This window comes from Lactuca saligna, chromosome 8, assembly GCF_052625555.1.
Source record: "Lactuca saligna cultivar CGN05327 chromosome 8, ASM5262555v1, whole genome shotgun sequence".
NCBI classification, from domain to species: domain Eukaryota; kingdom Viridiplantae; phylum Streptophyta; class Magnoliopsida; order Asterales; family Asteraceae; genus Lactuca; species Lactuca saligna.
In genome coordinates this window covers 144210012-144222059 of record NC_136424.1, presented here as the reverse complement: position 1 = coordinate 144222059, position 12048 = coordinate 144210012, and the positions used below count along the sequence as shown (strand labels likewise).

General features: G+C 37.5%; 1 protein-coding gene across 1 annotated transcript; it reads left to right on the top strand.

Moving 5' to 3' along the window:
• The first annotated feature begins 397 nt into the window (after positions 1 to 397).
• Positions 398 to 2134, top strand: LOC145010156 (F-box/LRR-repeat protein At3g59190-like). The gene is made up of 3 exons (XM_078968730.1): positions 398 to 426; positions 495 to 1251; positions 1850 to 2134. Exons 1-3 carry the CDS (start codon positions 398 to 400, stop codon positions 2132 to 2134), a joined length of 1071 nt encoding a protein of 356 aa, XP_078824856.1.
• The last annotated feature ends 9914 nt before the right edge of the window (positions 2135 to 12048 follow it).

The window sequence follows — 12048 nt, the reverse complement described above, 5'->3', positions numbered from 1 at the left end:
CTTGTAAGGTTGTACATATAAAAGAAGGAGAGGGCTTCAGGCTTCCTCAAACTCGATCACACTCAAATTTTAACCGCCATACCAATTTCCGGCAAAACTCCACTAAGTCATGTCGCGAATGGGCGTCCATGATTCGTTGCTGCACAACACATCCACAATCTCAAATCTGCTATTAAAAGTCAGCCATCTCTCTATTCCTCTATGTATGTGTTTATATACAAATTTATGAGGAAACACATACAGCCTGTGCTCGTTTATTTATATTGAAGATGAATGTTGTTTATCATATCGACTGAGTTCATAGCGTCTTTTTAACTGTACCCGTTATTTAGATTTAATATCTCCTCTTATTTTAAGAGTGGTGAATCAAAAAACTATCATTTTATTTAATATATCGATGAGTGTTACCAAATCAACAATTCTAGGGTTTGTATTGTTAAATTGATTATTTAATATATAGATGTAGTTAAATTGTTTTTCTTGAATGTTTTCAGTTTAGTTGATTTTGAAGAAGCTAAACTTCACATTTTGCAGGTCTTTTTTAAGATCTCAAAGAAGCTAAGCATGAGTGAACACAAACGGCATGAGCAACATAAAATTGAGGATATAGGTGATGTGGCTTGTGATTTCAGCAATCTTCCTGATTGTATTCTTCATCATATTATGTCGTTTATGAATACAACAGAAGCTGTAAAGACTTCTATATTATCTACAAGATGGAAGAACCTCTGGACTTTTTCTCCCAACATTGATTTTGACGATAAATTGTGTGCTACTCCTAGATGGAGGAACACTGGCCTGACTTCCTTTGTGAACTTTGTAGAAAAAGTTCTCCAGAACGTACTAAAGATAAAGAAGTTTTGTCTGTCATTTCGTGTTTTCAATAACACATCTCAAATACATTCATGGATTTCTCATGCAATCATGCAAAATGTTCAGGAGCTTGATCTATCTTTCTATGCAATTTATCCATATGTGATTCCTCAGGCTATGTTTTATAGCACATCATTGGTCACCTTGAAAATAAAAATGATGTCTATGAATACAGAACACGCATCTCATGTTTCTTTTCCATGTTTGAAAACCTTACACCTATCTGTTGAGTTCCCAAATGATGATTTTACTGAAAAGATTTTCTCTGGTTGTTCGGTTCTTGAAGAATTGGTCTTATTTCAATGCTGCTTTATGAATTTGAAGAACGTTACAATTTCTAATTCCACTTTAAAGAGATTGAAAATACATGACCAAGTGGTACGTTTATGTGGATTAGTGATCCTAGAGAGAGAGGTTGTGACATCAAGATTGATGCTACAAATCTTACATATTTTGAATATATGGGATTTCTATCTAACAATATTATCTTGAATAACACACCATCTCTCGTCAAATCTTTCATTAACATTCCAAATCCTAGAGGGAGGCTAAACATAGTTGCATGTCGAGCTATTTATCTTTTCAAACAACTACAATGTGTCGTGTCTTTGAAGTTATGTGATGAAACTATAGAGGTAATTCGCATTATATATAATCTACATTTTAAATGGAATATATTGGAAATCTCATCTCTTTGTACCAACATGTATAAACTGACTTTTGTGTTTGCGTGTTTTCTTTCCCATGTGAAGACTCTTTTATTTGGAGATAATATCCGTTTTCTGGTGTTCCGAAATTTGAACAATTTAGAGCTAAGTATGGAAATTGGGATAAAGCATATGGTTTTGCTTTCCTTCTGTCCAGTTCTACAATCTATTTGTTTCTTAGAGGTGGATTAATTACACTATTCTCAAAATTAAAACTTCAAAAGGATGATGATGATATTAACAAAAAAATTTCTAAAATTGTTTTGTAGGGATTCATGCACGACAAGCACATTGGGGTGAACAATTCAATTTGGTCTTCGATACCTAAATGCATCTCGAATTGCCTCAAGACAATGACCTTGAAGAAGTTTCATGGTTATAATTCAGAAATATGTTTCCTAAAATGTGTTTTGGAGAATGCGTGTGTTTTGGAGAGGGTTAATATTGTGTGGTCTGAGTCTTGTCTACAGGATTTCAATAGGAAAACAAATATCAAAAAGGATTTGAGAATGATTGAAAAGAGCTCTACAGCCTGTGTTGTCAACTTCTCGTGAAATCTCAAGAAACACAGACGTACCTCTGTTCCTTTTTTAGTATTTCAGGATTTTGGATGCTAATTTTTGGTATAGTGAATCTGCGGTTGATAACTTGATGTTATGTCTAGATTAAGATTTGATCTTGTTCTAGCTTATAACTTGATTGCATTTGAGTTGGAAGTGCACATTTTCTTTGATGATATTTGATGAAGTTCTCAAAATATATTTATGTAAATGACACGGCCTTTATTGCAAGTATATACAATAGTGAAAATAATGACCGAGGGTCAAAATGTTAAACTTATTAACTGTCTTTTGGACACCAACATGTCCATATTTGATACATTATATACTAATAAGGTACTAGCTAAGTTATATCGTTATTTCTTATTTCTGTTTAATTAAAGATGTGTGATTGGATGTACGTTAACTTCAAATATTTGACCTTCATTTAGGACTATAGCATCATGTAAATTTAACAACTTGGGGTGATAGGAAATATTTTTTTCGATGTTAAAAACGAAATGGTTGGTGGTAGTATTTATATGTAAATTTTATATATAAAAATAAAACAAAAAGAAATTAGCGGTTACTAGCATTTGATGACATGGAGTGAAATCTCATTTTTGTTTGGTTTGAATATTTATAAAAGGATTGGAGAGTAAATTATATAATATGACATGGATGAGTGTGTGTGGGTGTAATGTGTGGTGGGGTGGGTATATATTTGTGACTTCGTACGTGTAGATGTACGAATTGTTTTGGGTTTGGGTGCGGGTACGGGTGTAAGGAAGGTGTGGCTATGGGGTGGGATGTGTGGGTATAGTTATAGGTGTGGTATCGTGGTGTGGGATACGGGTAAGGGTGGGCGGGTATCGGTTTTAGGGTTTGGGTATGGTGGTCAAGCTGAGGCGAAGTTGTATGTAGCTATGGGGATTGGTGTAGTGGTTGATGGGGTTAGGGTGGGCATTCGGTGTGTAGGTATAAGGTGGAGTGGGGTGTGCCTCGACATCGAGATGGGCTAGTTGGTCTGGGCATGCACTTGTGGATGCGAGTGTAGGTGTTGGATATATGTGGGGTGGGGTAGAGTAGAGTAGGGATATGTATTATGTGTGGGGGCGATGGTATGTGTGGGTGGGTGTGAGGTGTAGCGTTAGGCATCTGGACAGACACATGTGTCGGTTTTGTACAATCAGATCGGTTCTCGGTACATGAAATCCCACTCAACTTATTTTGTTATTTACCGGTTCCCGATTTTTATTGTTTTTCAGCATTTCAACATTTATGTATATTTTGTGAAAATTTTTAATTCACATAACTCATTCGTTTGAAAAATTGTACTGACATGAGATATTTTTCAGCATGTAATTTAAAGTTTGTACTTTGATTTATGCTATAATTTCATTATTTTTTTGTTCCATATTCAATGAGTTACAATCCCTAAGAAAACTAACTTTGACATAAAAAAACTAACTTTCACTACTGCTTCAACGACTTGTTGTGACAACCCGATATTTTTCCAAAAGCAGTGTAACGCTCAAAAGTCAAATACAACGAAAACTATTTGGAATCAATTAAATTAACCTCAAAAATAAAGTGTTCAAATATCTAAGTTGGGATACATCAAATGTTAGATATCGTGCCAAGGTTTCCAAAAACATAAAGAGCGTTCAAAACCGGGTTATATTGAAGAAATTATAACCACTCGTATATTTACGACACACCGTTAAAACGCTATTTAACGTTAAAAAAAAAAGGGAAATTTCAATAAAATGCATTTTAGCCTTAAGTATCTAAACAAAAGATGTAGAGTTCATTAGACTGTAAACATACATAAAAAGATCGCCCAAATTGGACCTCGTATGAAGAAGTTACGAATTTCCTAAGTTTTGTAACAGTAGTAGAGGGCTAAAAACTCGAATTGAAGATTGAGTGTTATTTAGCAATCGTCACCTAAACGGAAGTTGAAGATCTCCACAATATTAATAAAATGATAAAAAGACAAACAAAAACCGACGTCGAATAACGAAACTATGAATTTTTAACGGATTTTAGTAGTCCCGGCCTATTAACAATATCTCATTAAAAAATAAAGTCAAAACTAGCCGACGGAGTCTAAATGAAAGTTGTAGAGCATAATCTCACCTATGCGTGGATATAAAGAACGCGAAAAACGGAGCCCGTACGCGAAAGTTACGGAATTTAGAAGATGGAAGACTGGATTACCCCCCGCGTAATCCAAGAGTACGCCCCGCGTACTAGACCCAGTTTCAAGTCCCATCGGCTCGACTGCTCTACGCTAGCTAGACCTGAGTCGTAAGCCGTGATGCATTTTTACGCCCCGCGTAACCGAAGTACGCCCAGCGTACTCCGGTAGTACTCCCCGCGTACGAGGATCCTCCAGCCTATAAATAGAGAGGTTGAGCTTCGGGTTTTTGCTCACAATTCTCAGATCCTCTCTCACTTTTACACACCCTAGAGCTTTAGAGACCATCCCGACACCTCGGTTTCCGTACCCGAGCTCCCGACGAAAGATCTACGCTACCGAGATCCCCGAAGAGCCCGAAGACGCAACTTTCCGCGGTCAAAGTTCTGCTCAACTCTAGCCTCTCTCTCTTCGAACCAAACAAGTGAGTTCATACCCCTACCTTTCAACTCTTTTCATGTTTTAGGGGGGGGAAATAAAAGTACATTACACGTTAAAGTATCATTTTATAAACATAAATGTAATATCTATCTTATAGAATATCGATACAAACATCTTTATGTGTAAAGGGCTAGTACATCACCAAATTATTTTCACCAGATAGAACATACTTTTTGAAAAACTATAATGGGTATAATTAGTAGGTAAATCGTACATTTTTACATATACATTTTGATAAACGAAATACTTTCAAAAGAAGTATAGTCAGTCTTATTGTAAATCTATTTATACTAAGCAATGTGAGATATTTAAACTTCAATGTACTCTTATGTATGCATTTCAAGCCCTGTATTATATACTATAATCTCTTGGAGGGAGAGCGTGATACTTGTGTATAGATCTATACGGGATTGACAATCCCGCACCTAAACTATTAGATATAGTTAGACCGGCAGGTCTGGAGTGACAAATGTCATAACACTACAACACCTGAAGAATGTTGTTACAGGCATTCAGTGTCAATAGTATGGATATAAAACTCACATAAAAAGTATAAAAACAAGTTTGATTTACGAGATTCATATATGCATTACAGTTTTCTACATTATTTTTCAGACAAAGTTATCTTTATCATTCAAGTACAAAAAATATTAACGCATTCCAACTCTGGAAACTTTTCGAATCATTTATAGAAAATATTGGATTTTCTTAAAACCTCATTTACCGATTTGCTGCCAAAAAGGATATACTTTTCTGCTCAAAACACTCATGAACTCACCAACTTAATTGTTGACACTTTTTCAAAACCACTTGTATTTCTCAGGGAACCAGTAATACCAACAACTTTTGGAAGAAGGAACGCAAAGAACGTTTATCGTTAAACATTTATATCATCATATTGTAATATTCTTTTGGAAATATGTATAACGCAACAATGTACATTTTTATTATATATATGATGGTTGTGTACTTTCTTTACGATATTCAATTGATATGGTACTACATGAAGTCATCCACCCCCGAATGTTTCCGCCATTCTAGTTTGGGGGTGTGACAGATTGGTATCAGAGCATTGTTTATAGTGAACTAAGTATATCGAACCACATAAGATATACAAACTATAAATACAATGGGAACCAAAAACCCTCTGACAAAACATTTTCATAAAAATATATTTTCTTTTAAATATATACATTTTTACATGCATGTATCAATCTCGTATCATGACGAGTTTTCTAAAAGTGTTAAGGCAAGTTGCGATACCACAATTGATCCTTGGGGTATGTAATCAAATCAAGAATAAATATAGCCTGATCAACTATATTTATCCTGGATTTGACCAATGTACGTCGAGGAATGGTCGTAGTACTCAATAAGCCAAAAACTTATAAAATTATTTTCGATTCGCTAATTTGAAATACTAAAGGACTGTTGTTATAAAAAATAGTACAATGAAAAACTTGCACTCCGTAAGATATAGTTAAACGTAGGATGTCGTTATATAGAAATTTCTTTTCTTATAAAAATCTCATACCTCTATCCCAGTACAGACAAATGGCCGGATTTCCTTCACCGGGATACCCCTACTACCTAAACCAAGGTAATGGCGGCTGTATAGAAGAAGACTCGGAGGAAGACCCAGAGGAAATCGAAGAAGAAGTCGAAGAAGAGTTCGAGGAGGAAGTCGAAGAAGAATTCGAAGTCGAAGTCAGAGACGAATTCGAAGTAGACGAGGAGATCGTGGAAATTTCTAGTGGGTCAGACTCCGAACCGGAGGTGATCGACCGTCCTGCTCCTCATCCTCTCGAAGTCAGACCATATCACCCAGGACCCATCCCCATCTGGGGAAGCCATCTCTACAACTGGAGCCGCCAACTAGGTGTACGCCCTCCTTTCGGTATGTGTCGAGATTTTACAATGTCAGTGGGGGAGGCTTAGCTGATCGAGCACTTCCTGTTATTGTGGGCACTATCGCTACCCAGAACTACCATGCGGACCACCAAGCAGCCAGAGTTCGCGAGATCAATGCTGCTACTCAGGGTAACGCCGCAGACATCCATCGTCTGGAAGGACTACATAAAAATACCCAAATCTACACGGGGACGCTTCAGAATCAAATGGTGAACGCACTAGCAGATATAAGAGAAATGAAGGAACAACAAGCAGATCTTGAAAGGCACCTGATGGGAGTCAAGCGGTCAGATGCCGAATCTAACTCCAAACGCACAACACCCCGCAAGTAGAACTTGCTCAGCTCCAACAATTTTGATATAGACTAGGACCTCGGATAAAGTTTTTCCCTTATTTTCTTTTGTATCTGTAAACGGAGACCTCTAGATAGGTCAAATTTTCCTAAAACTAGAAGCATAATGTAACACACCTTAGGTGTGACATATATATAAATATGAAGTACTTCTTTATATACCTCTCGAAACTTATGGAATTAACTAAATTGTTGTACCTATTTTGAGACCAAAAACTAAAGTCAAAACAAATTACAAGTGTGACAACCCGAAGTTTAACCCGTTGCCGTAACCATTTCCGTTAATAAGGATTATTTTTATTTAAAAATCTTACCGTTATCTTTTGATCAATTTAATTTTATTTCGACTTCTAGTGTTGGAAAACATTAGAAAAATGTTAAAATATTCATATTAAAATTTTTAATTCCGACCAAGTTGAGTTACGGCAAAATTTACCCGGTGCAACCAAAAGCACCGTCTAACGGCAGTATCGGGTAAAATTCAACCGGGCCACAAACCCAACCCCTATATAAGGGATTGAGTGACATCATTTTGAGGCTTTTTCCCTCTCTGTAAAAACTTTCTCTCTCTACACTCTCTCTCTAGAACTCGAAATTGACTCAAAACCCCATTTCAAGCATCATTTGGTAAGAAATCCATCCTAAACTTGTTATCTAACATAATTGGTTTGCAAATTCATGTTGGAATCACCCAAAACACATATCAACATGTGTTTATGGTCTAAGAACCCTCCTTAGTCCGTGAACACCTCATATGAGGGTTTTGAAGCCTCAAAACCCCTCCAAAACACTTCTAGGGCCTAGATTCGACCTAGAAACTTGCATGCATGGAATAAGGACCCAGAAATCATGAAATTTGATGTATGAACATGAGTTTACGGCCCAAGAACCTTCTTGGACCGTAAACCCCCATGCATGAACCATAAACACCTCTTAAGGTGTTAAAAATGCCCTTAAACACCACCACAAGCTTCCAAACGTGTCTAGGACCTTCTACTTCATCATTTGAAGCACCAAATCATACAAGAAGGGATCAAACATGAGTTTATGGTCCAAGAACATGCTTGGACCGTAAACCCTCAATCTTAGACCTTAAACACCATTTTGGGTGTTAGTTTGCCCCTAAACACCTTCAATGAACTTCCATGAGTGCATATAACCGTATAACCCTTCAAGAAATGCACCAAAACATCCATAAATGAGACAAACTAGAGTTTACGGTCCAAGAACATTCTTAGACCGTAAACTCATCTTCTTAGACCATAAACTCTTCAAATGGGTGTTTAAGTGCCCTTATCACCTTAAATGACTTGTAAGTTGGACTAGAATCACATGTGATTAACCTACAAACACCAACGCCCATGGATCTTGGACAAACATGAGTTTACGGTTGTAAACTCATGAGTTTAAGGTAGTAAAATCAGCAAGAACATCTCCTTAGACCTTATACTCATTTCCCAAGGCCATTTCAAGTCCCGATCACTTCCTAAGCCATGAAATCGACCCTAGAACCTTCCCGTGTGCATTGTATGACCATTTGGCATCCAAGAACCCACCACCCATGAGTTTACGGCTGTAAACTCATGGGGAATGAGTCATTAGAACCGTAAACCCTCTTATGAGTTTACTCTTGAGGATTAAACTCCATATCCGAGCCTTATACGTCCCTAGATGTCACCCGGGTCACTCCAAACACTTGATTTGAAGTGTTTTCGTGTCTTGGAGTGTATAATCATATCTAATTAGTGATTTAAAGTCTAATTAGATATATTTGCATATCATTTCATATTACATAGGAACCTCAAGCGTTATCAAGCCCCAAACCGATACTTAGCATCCAATCCGACACGCTTCTCGACCGGTGAGTTCATACCCCTACCCTTTTTCAATGGTTTTTAAATGTTTTCAGGGGGAATACAAGCAAAAGTACAAGGATATCTTGTACTTAAATGCATTATTTCATTTTAAATGGTTTCATAATTCTCACACTTCTAAGAATTGAAAACTTACTAACAAACTGTTTTAACTCGCAGAGTTGTTTGTTCAAACCGATTTTCAATTCTAATTATATACTGTTATGTTGTATACTTTACAAATGATTGTTCACAGTTATATTGATTGAGATTATAAATCATATGTAAAGTCTGTAATAAAATACCCTAGTCACGAGTATAAAAGACAGACACCATTAGAAAACATAAATCAATCGTAATGTCCTTAATAACACACCTAGGCTCGAGTGTAAAGGATAGACACCTTTAGAATACATAAAACATTGTAATGTCCTTAATAAAACAACTAGACTCGAGTTTAAAGGACATGATCCATTAGAATTTAGATAGTCATAGATACTAATTCCCTAGGCACGAGAGGTAAAGGGAAATCTTAAAGATTGGAGACACGTCCTCTGTAACACTTCCTTGGCTCGACAGAGTGGAGGACTACCCCTGTAACCAGAATCTCCGAACGTAGGAGAGCGTGGCTTGAGTGTATAGATCTATACGGGACTGACAATCTCGCACCTGGCTGCTAGCTACAGCCGAACTGAAAGGTTCAAGGGTGACGAAAGTCATAAAAAGGATATTGGCCCTGGCCCGAGTCATATCTAGTCTGAAGTATGGTTAAGGACTCGCAATCAAGATTATTAAGACTTTACACTTATTTATTAGTTTTATGTACGTAATAAAACTAATGTACATTTGAACATAATCGAAATCGGTAACAGTTCACACACACACACATTCAAGAAAAACATGGGGTTTTCCTGGGGATAACATTGATCATAATCGGAATCAGTAACAGTTCACACACACACACATTCAGGAAAACATGGGGTTTTCGTGGGGATAACATTGATCATAATCGGAATCGGTAATAGTTCACAGACACACACATTCCGGAAAACATGGGGTTTTCTTGGGGATAACATTAAACATAACCACGTTTTACAGAATACATCTTTTACATTGATAACCAACATTTAGGATAGTATGGGACTTTCCTGGGGAACGCTTACATAACTAGAAAAGTGTAATAAACTGGATAACTTTACATCTTTCACAATTGGTAACACATAATCAGGAAAGTATGGGACTTTTCTGGGAATATATTGGTACATAACCAGAACAATATATCAAACCAGATAACCTAACAGTACATTTTTGCAAGAGTAAACGTGTTTTCAGTGTACAACTTTACTTTACATGTTGAGAAACAATAACCAATCTTTTTAAGAAAATATGGGATTTTCTTGGTTAACCACTTTTTCAGGAAACCAAAGGAACTCGTTCTTTTCATAAAACAAAATGCTTATGAACTCACCAGCTTTATGCTGATTTTCAAACCGCTTGTATTCTCAGGTCCACATTAGACAGGTACCCGACGATCCCTTTTGGCGAAGACGGAGTGCGTAGAAGACTCGTATCATTTTGTTCATATATACTATGTATCACACTTGTACAATTTACTTTTGAAACAAATGTAAACTTTTATATATGTAATGTAATGGTTGTTTACTTTGCTTACTATGTGCATTGGTTTGATACTCAATGTGGAGTCCGCCCCGGAAATGTTTCCGCCTTCGGTTTTCGGGGTGTGACAGATTGGTATCAGAGCCCTTTTTTATAGTGAACTAAGTATACCAAACCTTACATGGTATAAAACTATAAACACTAAGGGGCCTAAGTGCTCTGAACTAAAAGTATCCTTCAAAATATAAGTATTTTCAAAAGTATATAAGTATACCGAACCGTCGAGATCCGTAACTACAAGTAGAACAAAACATAAGTAAATGGGTGTTGTGTACTGCGGTTAAACCCGGGCAGTTATGTAGTCTTGTCTAGGATCAATATAGCCTGGCCAACTATATTCATTCGAGACACGACCAACATGTGCTTGGGAGTGACTATGGTGTGCGGCATGCCTAAAACTTACGCAAATGCTACGAACACCGAGCCAGTGTCGTAAGCAAACCATGAAATACTATGGGAATATTTCTCGAGCCAGAGTTGTTTCCCTGATCATTTCTCTAGTGATAAATCTTCTGTTTTGCTAACTCCTTCCTGTTTTTATCACTTATACGGAATATACAACTATCATATCTCTTGATTCAATTCGGAGGACTTATCATCCTCTCTTTCTTGATCTTATTAGATCAAGATGCCTCCAAGAACGAGACCTAGTGCAAAGAACAACATCAATCCTCCTCCGCCACCACCTCCTCCTCAATTTGATCTTGCATCGCTTCAGGCAGTTCTTACTGCCACAATGGTAGCCGCCATGTCACAAAGAAACCCCGAAAGTTCAGGAGGTGGTCCCCAACCCCAGAACCTAGAATATAGTCAGGGACACCAAAGAGGGGGTTCCTATAAAGACTTCATGAATGCAAAACCCACGTCCTTTGATGGCACTGGAGATGTCATTTCCCTCACCCGATGGTTCGAGAAAACCGAATCAATCTTTGAAATTTGTGCCTGCTCAGAATCTGATAAGGTGAAGTTTGCCACCTGGACCTTTATCGACAAAGCCCTGACTTGGTGGAACAGCCGAGTCAAATCCCTAACTTTACCCATAGCTAATGCCATGGGTTGGGAGGCCATGAAGGAACTTCTGCTGGCTGAGTACTGCCCTCGGGGTGAAATGCAGAAGTTAGAACACGAACTCTGGAACTTGAAGATGAAGGGTTCCGATATTGTCGCTTACACTTCCAGGTTCCATGACCTAGCGCTAGTCTGTCCGGGAATGGTTACCCCGGAGAGTAAGAAGATAGAGAGATTCATCTGGGGGCTGATCCAGCCAACAAAAGGGAAGGTCATAACTGCGAGACCAGACACATACGATAGCGCTAAATGTTTAGCACGAATCCTAATAGACCATAGTGATGATTTTGAAGAAGCATCTACCACTCCTGAACCGACAGAGAGGAGTGGCGAGAAAAGAAAATTTGGGAAGAAGAAGGCAAGTCAGATATCGCAAGATTCTTCGAAGAGGCAACAAACTGTGTCAGTTTACGCTGCTACTACC